Here is a 22,083-nt window from a genome sequence, read left to right as displayed (position 1 = left end):
TTAGCCATGAAAAGAGATGGGAAAAAGGTAAAGGAAGATGGTATCCTAGTGTTAGGTATGGAAGCATCTTCTCTTCCTCATAACTAAGGAAAGAGAAGAGAACAGGAGGTCTGAGGAAATAGAGAACATGAAAGCAAATTCTGAGAGGAAAAGGAAAGCTAACAGAAGGACTGAAAGGTTGGTCCTTTAGTCCTATCATGGGCTTTTCAAACTTGTGGAAACTCTGAGATAACAGCGGGGCTTGGCCTATGGTCCTGTTACAAATGACAGGACGGTGGTTGTCTCTTATTCTACAGTTCTTAGGGGGCGTTAGCAAGTTTCTTAACACTTCCCTTACATCAAATTGCTGGCCTCACTAATGAAACACAGCCAATTAGACATGTCTTTCTCTGCTTCTTTGGTAGCTTGAATCTTTAAGCAAACACACCATTTTCCCTACCTCTCTGCAATTCCTTAATCACTTGGAAAGCAAATAAAAAATATACATCTCTTAATAAAAAGCTATGAACACTAGGCAAACCTATCGGTTTCTCTACGCTCCAAGTTTCAAGAAGGTTACCTTTAAACCAAGCAGTCACGTCAGGGTGGTGGCGCATGACTTTAATCACAGCACTTGGGAAGGAGAGGCAGACAAATCTGAGTCTGGTCTAGAGAGTTCCCCGACAGCCAGAGCTACAAAGAAAAACATTGTCTCAAGAGATAAAACAAAACAATGCCCCTGCCCCAACTCAAACCCAAACCCAAACCCAAACCCAAACCCAAACCCAAACCCAAACAACAAAACCCAAGCAGTCATCTATTTTACGTGCTGAGCAGACAAGGTTCTCTGTGGATTTTAAGAGCAATACACAATTTTGTCTTGTCATAGACTCCAGGCTTACCCAGGAGTCAAAGTCACATATGTGCCGTAACTGCAGGACAATGCAATTTCCTCTTTCTCTGCTGCAGTTCAGACAGCAGCCCCACCAAGTATATATACGTCCAGGAGACGAAGCTAAAAACTGTCACCCATTAGCTTTGGCTGCCCCTTATCTTCTCACCCCACTCCTCAAAGTCTCTTTGATTCTGACTCAAGGGTCCTTCTAGAACACATCTCTCCACTCCCATTTGGTGTTATATGAGCTCACTAGGGTTGCTGTAATAAAGTAAAACAGACTGGGTGGCTCAACCATTAGATAATTCCTCCTGTGTTGGAGGCTGCAAGTCCATGTTACCATCGTTGGCTTTTTTTACATCTTTCCTTGGCTTACCCAGGCTTCGCAGCCAATGTGTCTATGTCCTAAAGCTGGCTTTTAATCCTTAGGACACCAGAGTGAATCAATGCTTACACATCATATGGATCTATGATCTGCTCCAACCCTAATTACTTCTTTAAAGGCTTGATCTCCAAATACACTCTCATTCTGAGAGACTAGACCTGAGGACTTAACATTCTGGGGAGGCAATTCCACCCAGTAAATAAAAGAGCCTATTATATACGGACCTTCACAAATTAGCCTCCGTCTGGTGCTTCAATTTATTAGGCTTTACCCAACTTCCAGCTACACGCAGATTTAAATCTGTTCAAACATGCCCTGTAATGTCTGCCTACCATATCTTTGCTGATACTCTTCTTTCTGCTTGAAATTCCTGTAAAAATAGAACTCCCCTCCATCTTTATTCCTTAATCTAACTCCTTAACCTGGTAAACTCCCATCCATCAAATGCTTTACAAATTATTTTTTTTTCCAAGTATCTGAGCAGATGAACCCGCCTCTGAGCAGATATATTCCCACAGCCAGTATATAATCTCCTTGCACTGAAATTTGAATGCCAAGGGTGTCCCACCTGCCAAAGTTTCTTGGAAGAGTCTTCATGCTTTCCACACCTCTAGACATAGAAGGTCCATTAGATATGGAAACATTCAGTAATGGTGGGTCTCAGAATGGAAGGACACCTGCTGAGAGCTAAACAGGACACAAGAAATGAGCCTGATGTTGCATTTAGACACTAGTACTGAGAATATGTAAAGCCATTCAAGAAATAATTATCATATTATTTCCTCAACAAATGCACACTTGACGCATCAAATTCAGTAGAACCATGTTATCCTCTTTCCTGCTGCTTCGGTGTCCACTCTGTCCTTTGTTAATAGTACTAGTCACAAACAATCTCTTGATAGTATCCACTGAGCCTCTCTTTGGCCTCTAAATTCTGATGTCCTATTTGCAATCCTCTGAATAGCTTTCAATGTTTGCTATACTATATATAGCACTATTATATTATATAGTACAGTTTCATGTATGTTAGCTTCCTCTCTGTCTTTTACAAAGCTCCATGATTACAATAGTTCAACAAATCACTGTGGAATAACTTACAGACACACGAAATGTACTTTCCATCCGTAAAGACCTGGAATATGGAGGAAGGAGGGATCCTTGAAGAAATGACCAGTGGCGCCGAGTGACACTGGTACAACAAAACAGTATCACTGAGGGGTGGACAGGCCACGAGGAGAGACTTAGCTTTCTCCAAGGAAGACTTCAGTGAGAAAAGTAATTGGGAGAGCCGTGCAATCTACACTAAGAGTTAGGCGGCTCAGCATTCCCTGTAGAACAGGAAATCGGTAGTTACAATCACTAACTGACTGGTGGCAGCATTCCCTCTAGAACAGGAAATCGGTAGTTACAATTATTAACCGACTGATATTTTAATGGCTCTGGGTGAAAATTCAGACAAATATTTAAGACTTCATGTACTTAAAATTTAAGAGAGAAATGAAGTGAACTACTGCTTACTGGCATCAACAGTAACTCATCCCTAATCATGAATTACTTCACTATGTCTGCCAACCCATCTTTTCAAGATTCTAAAGATGTTAAGCATTAGAAACTAAGTCTCAAGTATAAAAAATTGTTTTTATTAAGTGTGAAAGCAAAACAGATACATCTATTTAAATATTCTTTACATATTTATAGATACAACAAAGACAAATAACTTATCAAAAATTACAAGTTTAAAGAGTACTATTTTTAAAAAGCCAATATAGTATTTGAAAATACTTTATTTTATCCATAATCAGTGACTACTATGTTTTTTTAAAAAGTAACTCATGTTCTTGGGGAAAATATTTTCACATTTTTTTAAAGATGTTTGCCAGATTTCTCAGTAACAGGCCATCTCTCTGGTCTGACAGAAGGTACAATCGTGTTGAGGAATGTATTCCCAGAGCTTTTGACTGTGGTGAGCTGAATATCTCACTTCACTTCAGATCTCCGAGCACTAGCATAAACGAAAACAAGTCAGAGTGCATTCGTGGTGCTTTTCTTCATACAGAGCGAAGGACTTTCTCTTTGGCTGGGTGGAAAACCATTGTGTACTGGGATGTCCAATCTATCATGCAAGGCTTCACTAAGCCAAAGCAGCCACACTGAAAGAAATCTGCCAGGTTCTGTGTGAATCCGAGGCTGTAAAGAAAAGAGAAGATAGGACAGTTCAGCATCTCTTGTGCTGATCCTGACAAGTGTTCATCCAAACCATAAGTACTCACTGAGCATCTGCAAAACCACACCCTGAGAGGACCTTTGAAAAGTTAAGAGGTGAGTGGTTCAGAACCTTAAAGCTGAAACCTAGCTCCATCTGTGGACCCGAATTGCTATAGTGAGATGCCTTGACAGCAGATCAACATCTCCAATATACGTTTCTCCACCACTTCTCTCCACTCCACTCCTGTCATTACTAACTTCCTCCTACTCCCACTGGACTTTATCTGAGAACTCACATAGGCTAGAGCTGTAACCAGGAAGGTGGCCTTTTCCTAAGCTTCTGAATGATGTCCTTGTCCCAGTTCCTTCCAGTTTACCTGACACACTGGAGACTATCTTGTCCGGGAGAACTCTTAATACGTCCACACCCTCTTAGTTTTCAAACTCAACCCTTTCAAGATCCCTCTCTGCCCAGAGGATCCCATCCAACCTCTTCATTTTTGTATTCAAGACTAAACTCAATGACACCCTTAGGATTTACTTTCTCAAACCCAGCTCTGCAAACCTTCTTCTACTCCTATGTCAGCTGTTTTTTCATGATTGTGAACTGTGGGCCTGGAACACACTTTCTCACCCTTATCTCTGCCTGATTCTCAAGATCTAGATGATATTCACAATCTTTCAGAACCTCCATTACTGTAACTGTCTTTGGCATCACTTTTTCTGCATCAAATTCCTGAATCAGTTTGGCCTTATTCTAGCACAGGGAATACTTAATTTTAATGCACACACCTATGCCCTATCTTTTATGCTAAAGACAATCTACACACACCAAACTGTGTACACACCCTTGAACCATCTGCTGTTAGAACGGCTTTACATGAGCATCATGTGCTGTCTGTAAAGGACTACCTAACCAGAGAAGGTCTTTTCAGGAAGAGGGCTGCAGGTGTGGAAGTGACCGAGTGACAGCGGGGAGAAATGCTGACAATCACAGGGTCAAGCTCAAGAAATGTTACTGAGTAAAGCTAACAAGTGGGCAAGGAAGTAAGATCTTGATTTGGACAGGAATTTGGAGGTTAGCCTCAAAGTGACTCTAAGGTCTTTAGTTCCTTGGTCTCATGTTCTTATCCTTAGAAGACAAGGCTCAGCTCTGAGGTGGGCTGCTCTATGGAGGCTTCTCTAGGCCTCAGCCTGCCCTCCCTCCATTCTCTATCAGACCCTGCCTGATACACATCTCTCTACTACTTCTATCACAAGACTTCTGTACGTTAAGAATGTTGGGATTAGAGGCATGCACGACCACCTGGCCTGCTTCTAGACTTTAATAAAGTAAATATTCATTCCTCTAGCTAAACCACCAGGACATAGACGTATAACTGCCAGTTTGAAGTGATCATCACCAGCTTTCCACTAGTCTCCAGTTCTGGTCTTGGCCATCTCTTCTCTCCTCCATAAATCCACACTGTAATCTCAAACCAAGCTCTGATTCCTTTGTATAACAGCCAAACACTGAGAGGAGGCTTTGAAACAGACTGCTCATGAGATAGGCAGTGAGTGCTCAAATTCCTTGAGGGCTCTGGTTCACCTCTGCCACACGCCCAGCCTCCAGGACACTGATGTACATGGCAGGGAGATAAGCTTCAAAGCTGGTCTTTCACATCACAAGATCAGAGCATCTTCCTACAAAGCATCTAATTTTCAAATTGGGGATAGGTTTTACAGAGTCAAAGTTCTAAGGAGACATATTCCAAATCTAAAAATGTAGCTTTTCCCTGACCCAGGTGGGCATGTTACAAAGAGAAATAAAAGAATGAGTGGGGCTAAAAGGGCAAGCTGAAGTCCTGGCAAAGCATACTACCTGATGCTTTCTACAGAGAATCCTGACACTGGCCTGTCAGCCACATGCTTAATTATCTCATACTGACTCCTTGCCAGCAACACATAACCCCGTGATCACTTGGTTCAACTGGAGAATCCCCATCTTGGCAAACCTTCAAAGTAACTTATATTTGCACTGAGTCCAGTAGACTGAATTCCTGACCCCATCGGGCATATGACCTTATCACTAAAACCTAACCTTGAGGCTTCCAAGAAAGACGGGCTCAGTTCCATGAGATAGGCTAGAAAATGGAACTAGGTCGGGAAATCAGTAGCTGGAAATCTTCCAAAGACTTAGTGACCAGATGAGAATCCACTTACTTATATGGTGTTTTCCTGAGGGACAATGTCTGTTTCATGTGCCTGCTTTGCTTTAAGAGGCTGATTCTCTCATGGGAGGTTAGGCCCAGAAATGCAATCTGAAAAAGATAGAATTACAAGAATGACAACATGGAATTAAAAATTACAACATCATGGCTCTGCTATTCCTAAAACTACATTATAGGATGGTGGCAACTGTTTAGTATTCTATAAAGACGACACCCTCAGACTTCTAGCAAAAGATCACATTGAGGACAAAGGGTCACAACCTTACCCTATATTTCAACATGCAAATATAATGGCTAGACTTACTGTCTGGATTGTATTAACACTCAAGAAAGTACTGCACACTGACTCGGAATTATAAAATACCTTTTAACTAATTCCAGCCATGCCTTATGGTCATATTCAGATTTCAACACAGGAACTCACATTTGTTGAAAAACGGAAATAGGGCAAGGTAGTATCAGTGCAATTATCACAGTTTTGAGTTCTGAGCTTTTCTTTAAAAGGCTAATACACCAAAGGGAAGAATATCCAAAGTTATAAATTTGAAGAGTAAGGACTAAGGTGATTAAGAAACTCTGAAATCATTATAGACCACAGCAGTTCACAGGGTTAGCTCATCTAAACCTTGAAACACTGAAAGTATCAACTTCCAATCTGTATAATGGATTATCAGCCACCCTCATCATACTATGTTAAAGGTCTGAGAGAAATATCTAAAATGCATGCTGAGGATCAGAGAGGCAAAGCAAGTGGACCAAGACTGCAGAGCTAGAGACAGGCAGAGCTGGGACCGGCAGGTCAATGTGAGGACACAGATTCTATCCCTAACCAGCAGCCTGTTTGCTCAGTTTGGTATAATGAAGATAAAAGTAGCTAAAATCAGAATATTTAGAAAATCAAAGTTTTCAAAGAACTCGACTGTTTTGTTCCTTAAATAAACAATTGTGCAATTCTTGTTTATAAAAATTTTCTGAAACTTCCAGTTCACTTTTCTTCCTCAGTACAGAAAAATATATCAATCTTTCTTTAAACATAAAATATCACCTGTTTGTTTTGGAGACAGGCTTTCCTATGCAGCCCAAACTGACCTTCAACTTCTCGTTATCATGCTTTAACCTCTTGAGAGCCTGCATTACAGATGCTGTGACTCCATGCACACCTTAGCTATTAAGGACAGGCAAACTCACACAGCTCCTTATCACTAGGCCTCTGGCCAGAAGTAAGACCTCTGACAGATGTTTCCTCATCCACAAAATAGAGCTACTCCTCGGGCATGCGCCCTATCTCAAGTGTGCATGATGTGTCAGTGTCTTGGGATGTGTGCTTAGTTAGTATTAACTTAGTTAGTATTAACTACGTGACCACTTCCTGATGACACGGACTCTCATTACCTGAGCAGCTGATGTCAGGATAAGGAGGGTGCTCACGTCTGTCAGGGTCAATCCCTTTCCTCAGCATTTTCCTGACTTCCTTCTCTTGTCCTCTGACATCTATTATTCCCCGTATCTAAGTGGGATCTGCTCTGCTTTTGCTGAATAATATTCTAAACCCCGGTATTAATAACTGGCTAAAAGTGATCACTTAGTAATGATCACTTAGTCCCATAGTAAAGGGACACAGGACAGGGGAGGAAGCTCTGCAGAAAACTGAGGCTGTTATTGCCCTCAATGTTTTCAATGTGCCACTCTGTCCACTGGTTAGTGATCCGTCTTTCATCTTCCCCTCTCTTGCATCTACCTAAGCATTATATAAGGTAACAGAATCAGAAGAATTGAAGGAAAATAACTGCTTTGCATTTGCATAATACTTTACAGTTTATATCATGTTTTCACACACTATATAGCTTAAACATAAGATGAAAAGAACCCTGAATGAGACTGTTAGAAGAACCAAGTCTCCACTTGCTGGGTAACTCTGAGCAGCTCAATTCGCTTTTCCTGAGTAGGTACAGCCTCAGCAATTTATTATTCTAGCCTTTAAGCTGCCTGTGAGAACAGATGGACATTACTGTCCTCATCTTACAGACAAGGAAACTAATAATGAAGAGTGGGAGATGACATGCTAGACTCACAGAGGGAGCCCTGGAGGTGGACCTGGATGCTGGTCTTCAGATTTTAAAGTCAAGTCTTTCTACCCAACTATTAGTCACTTTTTCAGAGCCATATGAGAAATACCTGAAAGAGCTGATTTATTAATAAAAATGTTGACCATGAGAAATGGAAAGCTGCTAGCATGAAGATATACAAAACCCAGGGAGAACAGGCCACTATCTGATTGAGGTAGGTCCACAGTCCATCTTCCTTGAATGTCGTGGCACAGTGATTTGACCAGTCTGTAAATCCACATGGGGAAAAAAAAAGCATTATTAACAATGGCAAAAAATTAGTTATCCTTCAAGAAGATAAAGATTATATAGTTCTATTTAGGGAGCAACAATAGCACAGATCTTAATTCAACTTTAGGGATGGGGAGAGTAGCTTGGAGTGTAAAGTATCATTATCATACATATGCTCCTGGACCAAGACCTAAGCATCAAAAGTAAAGCAAAATAACCGAAATAAAAGCAGAAATCCAACTCAGAAGTTTACTTTCTAAGTGTCACCTCAGGTACAGGCAACGAGAACGGTCATGAGGCTTTGATGGCACCACAGCAGCTGTCACAGGGAAAGGATTCACATAGAAAGGGACCAGAAAAACTTCACTTAGCATACTAAGCGTAAATTGGCCAGAAATTTTTAAGGGCTTGACAACTGCAGATGATGACATCTAAGTTATCTTCTTTAGGGGAAGTTATGGATTGAACACAGGATTAAATATAAACACTGAGTGTTCAGAGGAGCAGGGATTGCTGTGGGCACATATACAATACACAATCCAAATACCTTCAGGACACAACCTGTGATAGAGAGCCAGGTTTGGTTTACCTCTGCTATCAGCCTAACTCATAATCCTCTTACAAAGAAAGACCAGGATAAAGGGCCTGACAAGACAGATCGATCTAGCACAAGAATAAAGAGTAAGATTAAACACTAACTGCCCACTTTCTTCTCCAGATAATCTACATGCCAATTAAAAGAGTGGCCATAATTTTGAACACTGACCCATGAACTGAGAGCAGCTGCAAAAAGAATACAGGTAAGATGCAGGAGAAACAAGGAAACAGATCTTCAAGGTCATGAGGCTCATGTGCACTGTGACAGTACATAAAGAAAGGGTAGATTACTTCTGAAATGAGAATCTGCAGATTTGTACTTTGTTGATTCTCTGATGACAATCCGAAAGCAGTTTCAGACATTCCCCCAAAGCAGCAGAAGCATCTCCTGGGACAGAAAGAAAATGAGCCCAAGTCTGTCCACTTTAGTCTTAGATATCTACTTCTCCTTTCTGAATTCAAACCATCTTTATGAATATATGCCTAAAGCACCCTAAGAGCCAAGTAACAATCAGGGCAACACATTGAAGCAAAGGACACATGTTAGAGCTTCTCATTAGGGTAGCAAAGGAAGAGGCATCCTATGCACCTGATGGGAGAAAGAGAAAGCAGGAATATAATTTCCACAGCAGGTGGAAGAAACAGCTGTTGAATGGGGAGAATAGCTTATGGATTGCTTCTGTTACTTCCTGCCTGGGATTTTTTTGATTTTTGTTTTTGGTAACAGCACTACCAACAGTGAAGCGCTCACACTGACTTCACACTTAGTATCAAAGATATGGCTGCAAGTGGTCATCTACATTATGTTATGCAAGGTAACATTAACAATTTAATCCATGCTAATGTAGCCTCCCCTGGTAGTCAATGGCTAATGACAGGGAGCCCCCCCCCAACCCTCAACCCTTTACTGAAAAGAGATTTTTTTCTCACATTATGGTTGCCCCTTTCAATTCTCCCCCACTTCCCTTCCATCCAAATTCACCCCCTTTCATGACAGAGTACTTATTGTCCCACACCAGTCATTCTCATCTCTAGGTAGCTCTGACACTTATACGTCCCTTCCCGGCATGATCTCATACCTTTCTCCCTGTAACCTGTAGGATGCTGACTTTCTGATTCACTTTTCTACTTTTAAAAAAAGACCTCACAAAAGACGAAGAGGATAGAGGCTGTGCTGAGACAGAAACAGCTAACAGTGAGGAGGTTATAAAGCACGGCTCTAGTGATAACAACATGAGCGGTAGACAAAGGAGGAGGGGTGGCAATGAGGCCACATTAAGAGAAATGGAGCACAAACTTGTGTTTACTGTCTGGAGAAATGATAAATGACTTATTATCTTCACTGGTGACAAAGCATGCTCAGCTGGGCTACAGCAGTGTAAGTCAATGTCACTCCTCACAAAATACTGTATGGAAACTGGGCAAAGCCAGAAAAAGAAAACAAAGAAGGGAAAAATAAATATCTGTCATAAAAAACCAACTTGGGAAGACTGAGTGTGATGGGAAATTGCTGCATCCTTATCAGCATGGTCTAGTGCTGGACCTTGACACCAAATAACGAGATTATTTTTAGTGAGGAGAGACAAGGGTGGTGCGAAGTCTGGCTCCTTTTGGCTTGTCAAGTCCAAGAGACAAGCTGGTCCACGGGCCAACTTAGAAGGTTTCCAAGAAGAGGCTTATGGTCAAGCCTAAGAAGGCAGCTGTCAGAGAAACTGTTAAGACCTTGACTATTTTTGCTATAAGACATAATCAATCTAAGATGGTTAAAAGTGCTCAGGGCTGCTATGGATCTGGACAAGGACTGAGCTCACTTCTTACTGTGTTAGACCTGTCTGAGCCGCCATGGTTATGTTCATTAAGCACTCCCTAGAGAACAAACACCCAACATATCAGGAGGCAAAGGCTCTGGCAGTGGCTGAAGCCTGCACTATGCCTGTATCAGAGTACAAAGCAACGCAGTCCATACAGATACTAGCAACCTCCAAACAAGAAAACTCAAACAAAATAGAATCTGTAACCGAGGCTGCTTGTACAAAGGGAAGTGGGAGTCAGGGAACAGTGTAGAACTAGCTGTCTTAGTGCTGGTGACTGGCTTGTTGCTTAAGGCTGTTGATGCCAAGCCCAGTGATCCGAGTTTGGTCCCTGAAGCATATATGGTGGAAAAAGAGAACTGATTCCTGCAAGTTATCTCCCTCCTATCTCCCAACTCCCCAACAAAAAGTAGATAGAAGACAACAAAAAACACCCCCCCCCCAATCCCTACATTTAAAGAGGAAGTGGAGATGCTGAAAAGAGACAGCATGAGAGGATAATAGTGCTAAGGTTTGGGAGGTGGAGGCAATAAGAAAACACTGTGCTTCTTAAGATTTTAGCTCACAGCAATAAGCTAGGACACTAGGGGCCACAAACCAACCAGAGGGGAAACCAGATGTGAAAAGATCAGGAGTCAAGTCCATGACTAAGTCTTCAAAATTCATAAACAAATAGTTACAGCCTGAAGTTCTAAACACTTGGATAAATAAATGCTAGCACTATATGTTCTTCCCCTAGGACACCCACCTCAGGGCATGAAAAGTGTAGTTACACAATTCTTCAGAGTTCACCAACACTCTTTAGGCTTCAATTTAAACCCTGTCCTTTACCAGTCATTCCAGAACAGCCCTGCATAATATCTAGGCACCTCTATTAAATGCTATTGAAGGTTAATTTCTGTTCCTGGACTGCAGAACAAGTGAGCCAATATTTTCTTCCCAACTGCTCCACTGGCAGCTTTCCCCGGTTTCTTTGTTTTAATTTGATTCTTCTCAAATGGCCCACACTCAGAGCTTTGTTCTTTAGTTTACTGTGCCCATTATCCTTCTACCCGCCCCCCCCCCCCCCCCCAGCAGCTTCTTCTTTTCCTCTCTTCTTTACTCACTAAAGTAAAGTGCTTTGCACTCTGGCAGCTGGTTTCTCTTCACAGGAGGGTAAACTTATACACGACATAATCAATTTCTATTCTGTCCACTCAGATTTATCCAGGTATTCTAAGTACTGCAAAGTTACCTCTTATTATACGTCTTGCAGTTTCCTAGTGTGAAGAGTCTTAAAGGCCTCCATTTCATTCACACACTAGAGGTATGGTTTACACACTGGCCAGAGTGTGACAGACAAGGGCTCACAAGGAAAAGAACTAGGTATGGGTGCCTGAGTTTATAAGAGAGATTCATACTTACAGACAAAAGATCCATATATGATCCAGTCACACACCATGGAAAGGGAGAGCAAGAAGAAGATGTAATGATGATGGTTGCCAAAACCTGAGTCAGAAAGAAAGAAAACAAAATTTCTAAGTAAACAGAAACAAGGCTTGCTTTGCTTTTGAATACTACTAAACGAGACAGCTCTGATAAGAGTCAGATGTCCATGTTAACTAATATTCCCTACTAACCTAGAAAAAGACAGTTTGCACAGAGCAAAGATAATTAGGCAAAACCAGCTTTGGACTGACCTACACTGTTAGTGGGAAGTAACTGTTAGTGGGCGAAATCACATCTGGTTTCTTTCCCATGGAATGCATTTAGGGACATCAAAGACTAACTTGAAAGGGAACAGAAACAGCAAATGTGAGAAGCAGCAAGTACATATCAACAGCGGTGAACACTGGAAACAGCAGAGGGGAAACCACAGCCTACAAAAAGGCTGTAGAAGGAAGGTGTGATGGGGAACCAAACCCCTTCCTACAATATGTTAGATGCTTGGTGGTGAATGTGGCAGCATTTTGCTGCTAACAACATAAATGATCTTTAGTTACCACCACACCAGTCTTATTTTCTTCAGAAGCAGGAATATTCAGTACCATCAATACTGCAACAAGTATCCCTTGTTTATGATTACTAGCTGTGTGACTGTGGCAAAGTTATTGGGTTTCTCTGATCCCACAGTCTCACTTGTAATAGCAAGAAGAGATAAGACCTCTCTCACTTCATAGGCCTGTGGCAACCAAACAGGACTATGCAGATGGATACACTGTTGACTATAATTTGATAAACACACGGTAGCTCCCTGCTGTCATTCAATTTAAATGGCAGAGTATCGATCATTTAATCTTTATGACAGAATGGGGCCCAGGAAGATTGGGATCCCATCCCCAGAAGAAAAGAGAACATCCGACTGTATCACAGGAATCTGCCTGATCTTTAGCCTCAGGTTCCTCAGGGGGATAAAAGCAAGTCCTTAGTGAAGACAACCACAGATCCTTTTAACTTTGGTCCATCTCCTACATGAGCACTGAAGGAGGCAGGTGGAGAAGGTAAGTAAGAAAGTTAAGTCATAACCTAGGGAAAGAGTGTGACATTTGGTGTGGAGAAATAATATGACAAAGATGATCTCAATTATTTACACCCTTTGCTCTGAAACGCAGACAGTAATAACAACCTCACAGGTGTGTCCCAATGATCAAATCAGACATCACATATGAAAATAGTTTATAATCTCCAAAATACTACACAATTGACAATTAACTGTCGTTAACAATCTGTTAGTTACTCCCTAAGTCTTTACTGTAAAGACTCTTGAAGAGCTACAAAATGGAGCTCTTGGATGGCTTTCCATTTCTTTCTGCATCACATTCCTGTGCTTAACTTCACCACAGAGGTTAAGTAAAAAATCAAGTCTCTCACCTATACAGCGTCCCGTCCAGAAGCAGTGCTGATCAAAGCGAGCCACACAAGAGTTGCACACGTGGCAATGGAGTGATCTTAAAGGCTTCCTTATCTGAGGGCAATTAAGAGAGGCCTAAGCAAAAATGGTCTTTAGCAGCAATAGATCATAGCAAAACTTTAATCTGACATCATAGAAGACTGGCACAAATAATCCTAAATAGATGATTCAGTCACTCAGAAGCTCTGGAAGGCATTACTAATATTTATTTCTGTATGTGACAGGAATGCGCCTTCACTGAGAGAGATCTGAATTCAGAGATTGTTCATACTGGCTAAGGAAAACTCAGGCAGTGTCACATTCAGTATGAGCGCTGGATAACAAAATGGAGATCACAGTTCCGCTTCAGGTTCTAAGCCTCAATTCAACTGCAAAGTAAGAGGTGTCAGCATGTAGTTTTTCGATGATAAGGTGCTTCTGACTTGCAATGAATTCTAACATAGACTTCACGACAGGAAAGGCAAACAAAAGGCACTGTGGATAAGTTACAGAGATTAGCCACAGAGAGCTTCATGAGTATAAATATTCTTTCATATGCTCATAGTGGAAAACTGGTCTGACAGAAATACAAAATTAGAAACAGGTAAAAGAAAGGGCATGTGCATGCCATGAGGATCAAATAAATGCTTACATACCCAATGCTACTAAGAATCTGCCCTTACTATGAAAACAGAGTAGTAACAGAAGACTCACGAGACACGATGTACAGAATGTCCTGAAGTCCAGGGAGCCGGTCTCTGCCAGGGTGACGATGTTCTGAAAGACAAATGCTGACCTGAGGGTGCATATAACCGGGCAGTGTTATCCATGGTCACGTGCCACTCGTGCAGCTTCTGTGCCACCTCCAACTTCAGAAGGAGGCAGAAGAGCAATGTGGATACTCCCAACCCAGTCATTCTCTTCTTTTCAAGGTATTCTTTTAGGCAGTGGCCATGAAATCTGACTGAAAAAAATTATACTTCCACACCCCTTACTACCTTCTCACACATGGCATGCACCTCCCAGTTACAGCTTGCTCAGACAAAGAAACACAGACACACACAGACACACACAAATATCATTTATCAAAAAAGAAACTAAACTCATGGATAAGCACCCAAGCTGACGGCTGTAAGCACAGGCCTGGGACTTTCAGGACAGGCCTTAGGTGGTAGAAGACAATGTTCTCCCTAACTTCTACACCCCAGGAACAGCTGCAAAGAGGCCATGTCTCTGGCAACTTCACACTTGAGGAAGAGAAGTGGGTATCTCGTCAGCTATTAGGGAGCAGGAACCTGCTAAGGTACAGTATCATCACTCAGACATGCAGGCAAGCATTCAAGACAAAAACTGTAATGAAGAGAGAGATCCAACAACAAAACTCAAGCCTAATAAAGTTTGATGAGGGATCACTTCTTACAGAAAACAGGTGTTTCTAAAAAGTGTTGTATACAAATGAAAAAGTGTAACTGTAGAAATATCATTTTGATGATCTAATCTGCCCATGTTCATGTTGTACTATTAATTGGCAGACAGTGTAGATGCAGCTGTGTCAAAGGCCAGCATGGCTGCATCTCAGAAAAACACAAGAGAAGACTCACCACTTTCCTCTCTTCTTCTGAAGCCTTAGCGAAGCCTGGATCAGTTGCCCAAGTCTTGTAGAAAAAATAAAGAAAGGCCATGATGCTGAAAATAAAAGCAAAATAGAAAGGGCTGCCTGCTGCATGTTAAAGCCACGTTAAGGAACACAGCTGACCTCTACTGAGAAAAGCATCATGTGTAAGTAAGCAAATGTTATCACTGTCCCCATGAACCTCTCTCTCCTGCATTCTGCCTGACTTCCTTATGTACACACACCACCCAAAATGTCCCTCTTCCATGATCTAACCCTAAAGAATCTGCTCCTGGCTAGTCAGTAACTAATGCTCTTCACTCTTGAAGCCCATTTTAAATACTAAGGACGGCCAGCAACCATCCTGAAGACTGGAAACATCTAAGCCTTCCAAATATAACTTCTCAAGTGTAACTGTGGCTTTCCTCAGACCATCCAGAAAAATATTCTCTGACCTTTTTCACAAGACAATTCAAAGAAATGCACTTGGGTCTGAGATTTCAATGTACTTTACCTGTAAAGCAGATAAATGCCTACATGAGTTTCTTACTAGAGTTTAGGAACCTGCCCTTGTAACTGTTCTGAATTAAAATTGCCCTCCTGATGGCCAGATGGCAATGAAAATGAATGGGAATCTGCAACTGGTGGGGCTGAGGAGGTAGGGGGCATCTCCAAGAAGAGACACAGAGACCTGGGATATGGGAGGAACCCAAGAATCAATGGGGGTGCCTTTAGCTGTGAGATTCATAGCATCGAGGATATAGAAACTGAAAACATCATTTGCTGTAGCCAGGCAGGAACACCAATGGAGTAATAGGGAAACCAACCCACCCACAAAAATTTCGACCCCAAACCTATCCTATCAACAAGAAACACAGGGATGGGGGATGGAGCAGAAACCGAGGGAATGGCCATCCAATAACCGACCCAACTTTAGATCTATCCCATAGGCAAGCACCAATCTCCGATACTATTAATGGTACTCTGTTATGCTTGCAGAAAGGAGTGTAGTGAGGCTGTCTTCTGAGAGGCTCCACCCAGTAGCTGACTTAAGACAGATGCAGATACCCACAGCCAAACAGTGGATGGAGCTTGAGGACTCCTATGGAAGAATAGGAGGAAGGATTATAGCCTCTAAGGTGATAGGAACTTCATAGGAAGATCAAAGTGGACCTTTGGAGCTCTCAAGAGACTGAACCACCAACCAAAGAACATACATGGGCTGGACCTAGGCCTCCCCCCATATATGTAGCAGCTTGGTCTTCATGTGTGTTCCGAACAACTGGAGTGGGGGTTGGGGGTGGGGCTATCCCAAAAGCTATTGCCTGTATGTGGGATATGAGGCTGCCTTGTCTGGCCTCAGTGGGAGAAGAGAGGCCTAGCCTCACAGAGACTTGATGTAGGGGGATACCCAGGCAGGGAGAAGGGGAGGAGGGATGGAGGAAAAGAATGTGGGAGGGGGTGACTGGGAGGGGGGCAGTGAGTGGGATGCAAAGTGAATAAGTAACAGAAAATACTAATAAACAAAAAAAGTTGCCCTCCTTGCGAATGAGTATATATTATATACTATTTGGGAAAGGCTGTTAATATGAATAAGTTAATACTGAAAAGGATTAAAAACTGTCCACTTTAAGATGCTTTTAAAGTGGTACTTTTTAAAAATACAAAGTACCATTTTGCTCCGAAGAGGAAATGAGTGTGCAGTAATAAGTCAACGAGACAGTAGTAAGCCTGACTTTGCCCAGTGTAAATATTATTGGCCCGACACAGTAAGTATTGCCTTACAAGGTGTTACCAAGCTACCTTCCATTAACCTCAGAGGCCATAAAACAGACGCTCAATTCTCACTACTCAAAGTTGAAAACTGAACTTTGTGCTGAATGTCAACACCTGGAAGGCTAAGGCAGGAGGTTTTTGAGTTGAAGCCAACTTGGGGTACAGAGGAAGTTCTAGGCTAGTGTGAGCTACTTAGTAAATATCATCTCAAAGATTAAACAAAAATAAAATGAAATTAAACAGAAAGAAAGTGGAGAGGGAGAGAAATAGGGAAGAGAAAAAGGTTAAGCAAGGCAATAAACAGCACTGCTCCAAGGATTCTGGATCAGCTCCTGCCTACAGGTCTACCCTGACTTCCCTGGAAGATGGACAACAAGCTAAAATCTGAAATACACGGTTTCCTCCCCAAGTTGCTTTTGGTCACGATGTTTTTTCACAGCAATAGACACCCTAAGACACTTAGTTTAGCACAATTAATCTATAATGGGGCTAGTTCTAAGGAAGAGATAGAGGCCAGATAAGTTGTATGAAACTGAACTTTAACAAAGCTTATTATGGATGAAGTAAGAGGAACACACAGTCCAGTAACTTATACATTATACTCTTAAAATTCATTTGGTTCAGTCAGGGTTTTCCTGCACTGCAAGCTGACTGAACTTGGTGTCTCCACTAATTAAAACAACTCCTAGGAACATCCCTAGATTTCCTTTCTCAAATAAAAGGCACTTCACCTCACTCATCACATGAAAGGCAAACAGATCACTTGCTTCCATGGTAACTGCAAACACTTCCTACTGCCTCTTACTTCCAAAGCCAGACTTTTAGGATGCTCAAGTCCTAACTGCCTTTAAGACTCACCTTTGTTCTCTCTCTTGTCTTTTCAGATTTGTAGAAAGACTTCATCCTTTCCTGAACCCAGGGATGCTCTCTCTATGGCACTTAGACTTTATAATAACACAGGTATCTGTAGATGTGTTGGCTTCCCTTGCCTGCTGGGAAGTAGGCTCTACTGCAGATGCTGGGCTAATACCTGCTCTTCCAGAACATGACCGACTGGCTTCATTGGTTGGATTCTGTAGTCAACACTACTGCTCTCCTTTAGACCTGCCCTACGTAAGTTTATTCCTCCGTCTGTTCAATGTTTATGTCTGAATGCCTCTAGAGTGACAGTGTCATTTCAAATGACCCTCTGTCAGCATCTGAACCTGGGAGGCAGTGATGCTATCGTTAGACAGCAGCAATACTGTTCCCTACAAGCAGTTTACCAGTCATGCTCCTGTTTGTGTTGTCTACCGTGTTCTCCAAGAGAGCAGAGTTCTAGAGAGCAACGTACGCTGGGCACACACCGACCAGGTGAAAGGACAATGGAGTGTTGTGCTCTGCATGGACACATAAATTCTCGTACCACTACTACATCAGACGTAGGACAGCTTTCTTGAAAGCTGTCACTAGCCACACCAAACCTTCATTCAAAGCTCTCAATTCTCTCTTCCCTCTTTTCCTCCTTTTCTGGTGGTTATCACACCTAGGGGGTTGTGCTGGACCTGAACTCATTGTGTAGCCCAGGTTAGCCTGAAGCTTTCCATTCTCCTACCCCATCTCCTAAGTGCTGGAATCACAGGCATGTATCAGCACAGTAAACCCCTTTGATTATCTGCTATTTGACCTAAAAACTCAGTCATTCCTACAGCTGCCTCTGAAATCATACAGGGCTTTACACCTACCTATCTAGCACTTAGACTTAAGTATAGCCAGTATCACAAAGGAAGCACTCAGTGGCTCATCATTTCTTTCCAAGTCTTAATTGTAGCTTGAGTCATTACTAAGGTCCTCTTTTCTTTCATCAGATCCTTCTCATAAAATCCAAATATATTACTTACTGCACACATAAAAGAATCTAAAGAAAACGATCACTGAGTTGTCCCTAAAACATAAAGTATTATTTATAAACGCCAATTTTGTAGTGAGGGCTGTGTCCAGCTCTTTATACATCATAGCATAGCAATCCTTGCAGGTTCCCCAAGAGTTTGATATTGTCCCCAAGTGACAAAAAAAACAGACTTGGTGAAGTTAAGTAACTTTCCCAATGGCACATTAACAAAAAGAAAAGATCACCTTTGTTAGTGACTATCCCTGTCTATCTTGTGGGAGACTTGGGTTCAAATCCCTGGCAGGGAGGAAAGCCAGCCTTTACAATGAGTGCAGTAGTGTACGCCTGTAATTCTAACATGCAAGAGATGTATCTCAGTGAATTTGAGGCCAGCCTGACCAATAGAGCAAGTTCCAGAGTAGCCAGCACTACAAAGTGAGATCTCATCTGAAACAAACAAGTAAGAAAAAGGTCCTGAAACTTAGAACCATGCTGCCTGATAAGAAAGACAACAGATTCCACAGTGCTCTTGACAGTCTTCCCATAAGAGAGCACAGGCCATGGGACAGAAGCCCTGGGCTAATCCTAATTGGAAGCCTGAGAAAGACAAGTCTAAATATTTGGGCTATGTCTTCACAGCAAAACAGCAGATAACTCACAGGGCAGTACCAGCAGCATGTAATACTAGACTTGAGTGAGGTGTGCCACCTACTGGCTCCCATGCCTTCAGACTAGCATGTTCAAACCGGTGCCTCCATGTCTGGCAAGTGAGTTTCTCATGACACTTTTAAGATTCTATCTAGCTATGAAAACCAATTCTCCTCACATAATTCACCTTTACACGTACCAGGCGGTTCCTAGTTTACAGTCAGGTGAGAATTTCTGCAAATGAGGTTAATAAACTATGATGGGAATTTATGTCTTGTTAATTTTTGATTCTGCAAAATCAAAATAATCTGATGTATAAAATCTAGAAAAACTGAAGTTGCTTATACTTTAAAAATTTATTAAAACATATAATTTCACAAAATTGTTCAGTGACATAAAAGTATCAATCATCCCTTTTCAATACAATGTCCACTGTCCTAGCCTCTACGAATACTGGGTCACCTACAAATGATCTAATAGAAACTGTGCTAGCCTTAAGTGGAGATAACAAAGCTAGTGTTAATTAAAAACCAAATTAACCCTAATCCTAATAATTACAGGACAAAGGTTAGAGGTATTTATTTATACCTCTATCCTTTAGATATCAATAGTGATATCTATTGCTACTTATGCTTTCACTTAAAGGAAAATAACCCATATTAGAAACAAAGCTTAGAAATAGTAAAAGAGTACTAAAGTAAAAATGTGGCAAAAGGACTGTAGATGTCTGCACTCTGAAAACTCATATGCCATCCTAATTGTCCCTAAGGGAAAGACCCATAAGTTTCCCTTATGCATTTCCTCGATAAGCACCCTCTTCTTTTAAGAAATGCCATTATCAGAAAGAGACACAGAACATAGAAAGTAAGGCAATAAGCTAAAAAGCACACTTCTTCCCCCACACTTCTTCCTGTCATATAAGCAAAACAGTGTTTCAATGGCTTCACAGCAATGACAAAGAAGGAAGTCTGGAAAGAGATGAAGACTGGTCATGTGTATGCTGTTACAAATGGATATGATATTTTGTTTTGGTTTGGTTTTTGGAGATATGGTTTTTCAATGTAACTAGCCCTGGCTGTCCTGGACTCACTTTGTAGCCCAGGCTGGCTTAGAACCCACAGAGATCTCTCTGCCTTTGCCTCCTGAGTGCTTGGATTAAGGGCATGTGCCACCATGCCCAGCTGGCATTAGTGGTTTTTGAAAGTAAAACAAGATATGCATTTCATCTAAGCTTAAAGGATATCAGGAAAGAATAAGATGAACCAAGTCATAAATATCCAAAAAATGGAACTTAGCAGAAAGACTGTTGGTAAGTACACAAGGTTCTTATAGCCAACCAAAAACCTGGAAAGAAAAGGATAAAACATATTAAGGAAGTAAGACATAGGTATGATTCATGTTAATTCAGTTCTAATTCCCCAATAACAATGAGAGTTACACCAGCAGCAACTTTCTTCCCTGTCAGTTTATTCTTGCACATGAGAAAACTGTACAATAACCTTCCAAAAGTACATAGTTCCTCTAAGCTACTCATAACTATTTCATTCATAGAAAAATATACATTTTCAATGAATAGTTTGTATTTCCATTGTGATATATCATATCATTTTTGAATATAATTTTTAAATATACCAAAATATAAAACTGTAAATACTTGGAAATTCACCTTCACTTGTAAGCAAGCTTTTATCAAGAGGGTAGCTCTATGTTTATGAAATAGCAGGTGTACAGAACCTTAGCACTCTGACTCCGAGCTGCCTTCAGAAGCAGACACACATGAAAATACACAACAGCTAAAAGGACAGTAGTCCCCACAACACTAACAAACTCATTCCTAGAGCAGACAGCCTGATGAGCTGTGTAACTTGTTCAAAAGGTCAGTACTACAGTTTCAAAAGTAAAAGATAAAAATGTCTTCTATATCAAACTCAATATAGTCACCTTATAAACAAATAAAGTTTACCCAGATACATCTTAAAATTTCCATCAGAAATGGCTAGTATTGGATTTAAAAAAACGAGAGTGGAGAGGAAGCAAGGGCTGGGAACTGGTACCTAGAACAGGAACGTTTAAAATGTTTAGTTCAAAGAAAAAAAAATGCCATGAGGACCAAAGCCATAATTAAGATAAAAGCATATCTAAGAACCAAGGACCTCAACCTGGTACCAGGCACATGCTACAATAGGAAAAAATGGAGTCTGTCTGCTGCAACCTCCATGTCTGAACTACAATTTTTTACAGGGAAAAAGAGTGCACTTGGTCTAATGTTCAATGAAATCTCAAATCTAAAAGAGCTTGTTATTTGTGACAGGCATCACATAGCCGTCTGGATCAAGAAGCAACCACCCATGTAGCTGAGTGACAACAGAATCTTGCAGCTGCTCACCTCCAAAAAACTGAAACTCTAGAGGAATACAAGATAAATAAGGCAGTGGACCAGCCTGCCACATGCACCGGACTCATATCTGAAATGTATTCACATGTCAATCATAGCAATTAAAGATCTCATGAAGTTATCAAACCAAAGCCATTCCTATAGTCATTTTTTAATAATTTGGATTTAAATAAAAACATACAAATAACTAAAGAAATGATCCTGCTATGGGTGAGTATAAATTGCTGGCTAGCCCTTAGTGTGTCTTAAAAACCCAGAAAAACTAATGACAGATTCTTGCTATTTAGCTTAAAATGTATTTAAATATCCACGGGAAATTAGGAATTTTAAGAAATTTCTTAATCAATTGTAGGTACTTTGTTACGTTTTAGAAATTTAAACTTTTATTCCACATTTAAATTCTATTTGTCTGCACCTAACTCTCCTGGTCTTTGGGTGACTAAGTAAATACTTCTCTATTATTGCCTTTTTTTTTTTTTAATGACAAAAAGCAGT

At 41.1% G+C, this 22,083-nt stretch overlaps 1 protein-coding gene across 1 annotated transcript in view; it reads right to left on the bottom strand.

Moving 5' to 3' along the window:
- Positions 1–3,053: 3,053 nt before the first annotated feature.
- Positions 3,054–22,083, bottom strand: part of Zdhhc13 (zinc finger DHHC-type containing 13) — a 36,013-nt gene continuing 16,983 nt past the window's right edge. Inside the window, exons 10-17 of the mRNA XM_028787460.1 lie at positions 20,437–20,537; positions 14,889–15,013; positions 14,002–14,064; positions 13,269–13,362; positions 11,823–11,906; positions 7,850–8,007; positions 5,667–5,764; positions 3,054–3,446 (exon numbers count right to left, since the gene is read on the bottom strand). Coding sequence (XP_028643293.1) covers positions 3,308–3,446; positions 5,667–5,764; positions 7,850–8,007; positions 11,823–11,906; positions 13,269–13,362; positions 14,002–14,064; positions 14,889–15,013; positions 20,437–20,537 — 862 coding nt within the window. The 3' untranslated portion in view covers positions 3,054–3,307. The remainder of the gene's footprint in view (positions 3,447–5,666; positions 5,765–7,849; positions 8,008–11,822; positions 11,907–13,268; positions 13,363–14,001; positions 14,065–14,888; positions 15,014–20,436; positions 20,538–22,083) is intronic.

Source organism: Grammomys surdaster, unplaced genomic scaffold, assembly GCF_004785775.1.
Source record: "Grammomys surdaster isolate TR1022 unplaced genomic scaffold, NIH_TR_1.0 125635, whole genome shotgun sequence".
NCBI lineage: Eukaryota > Metazoa > Chordata > Mammalia > Rodentia > Muridae > Grammomys > Grammomys surdaster.
The sequence above is the reverse complement of the archived record's forward strand: the minus strand, read 5'-3'. Positions and strand labels throughout refer to the sequence as shown.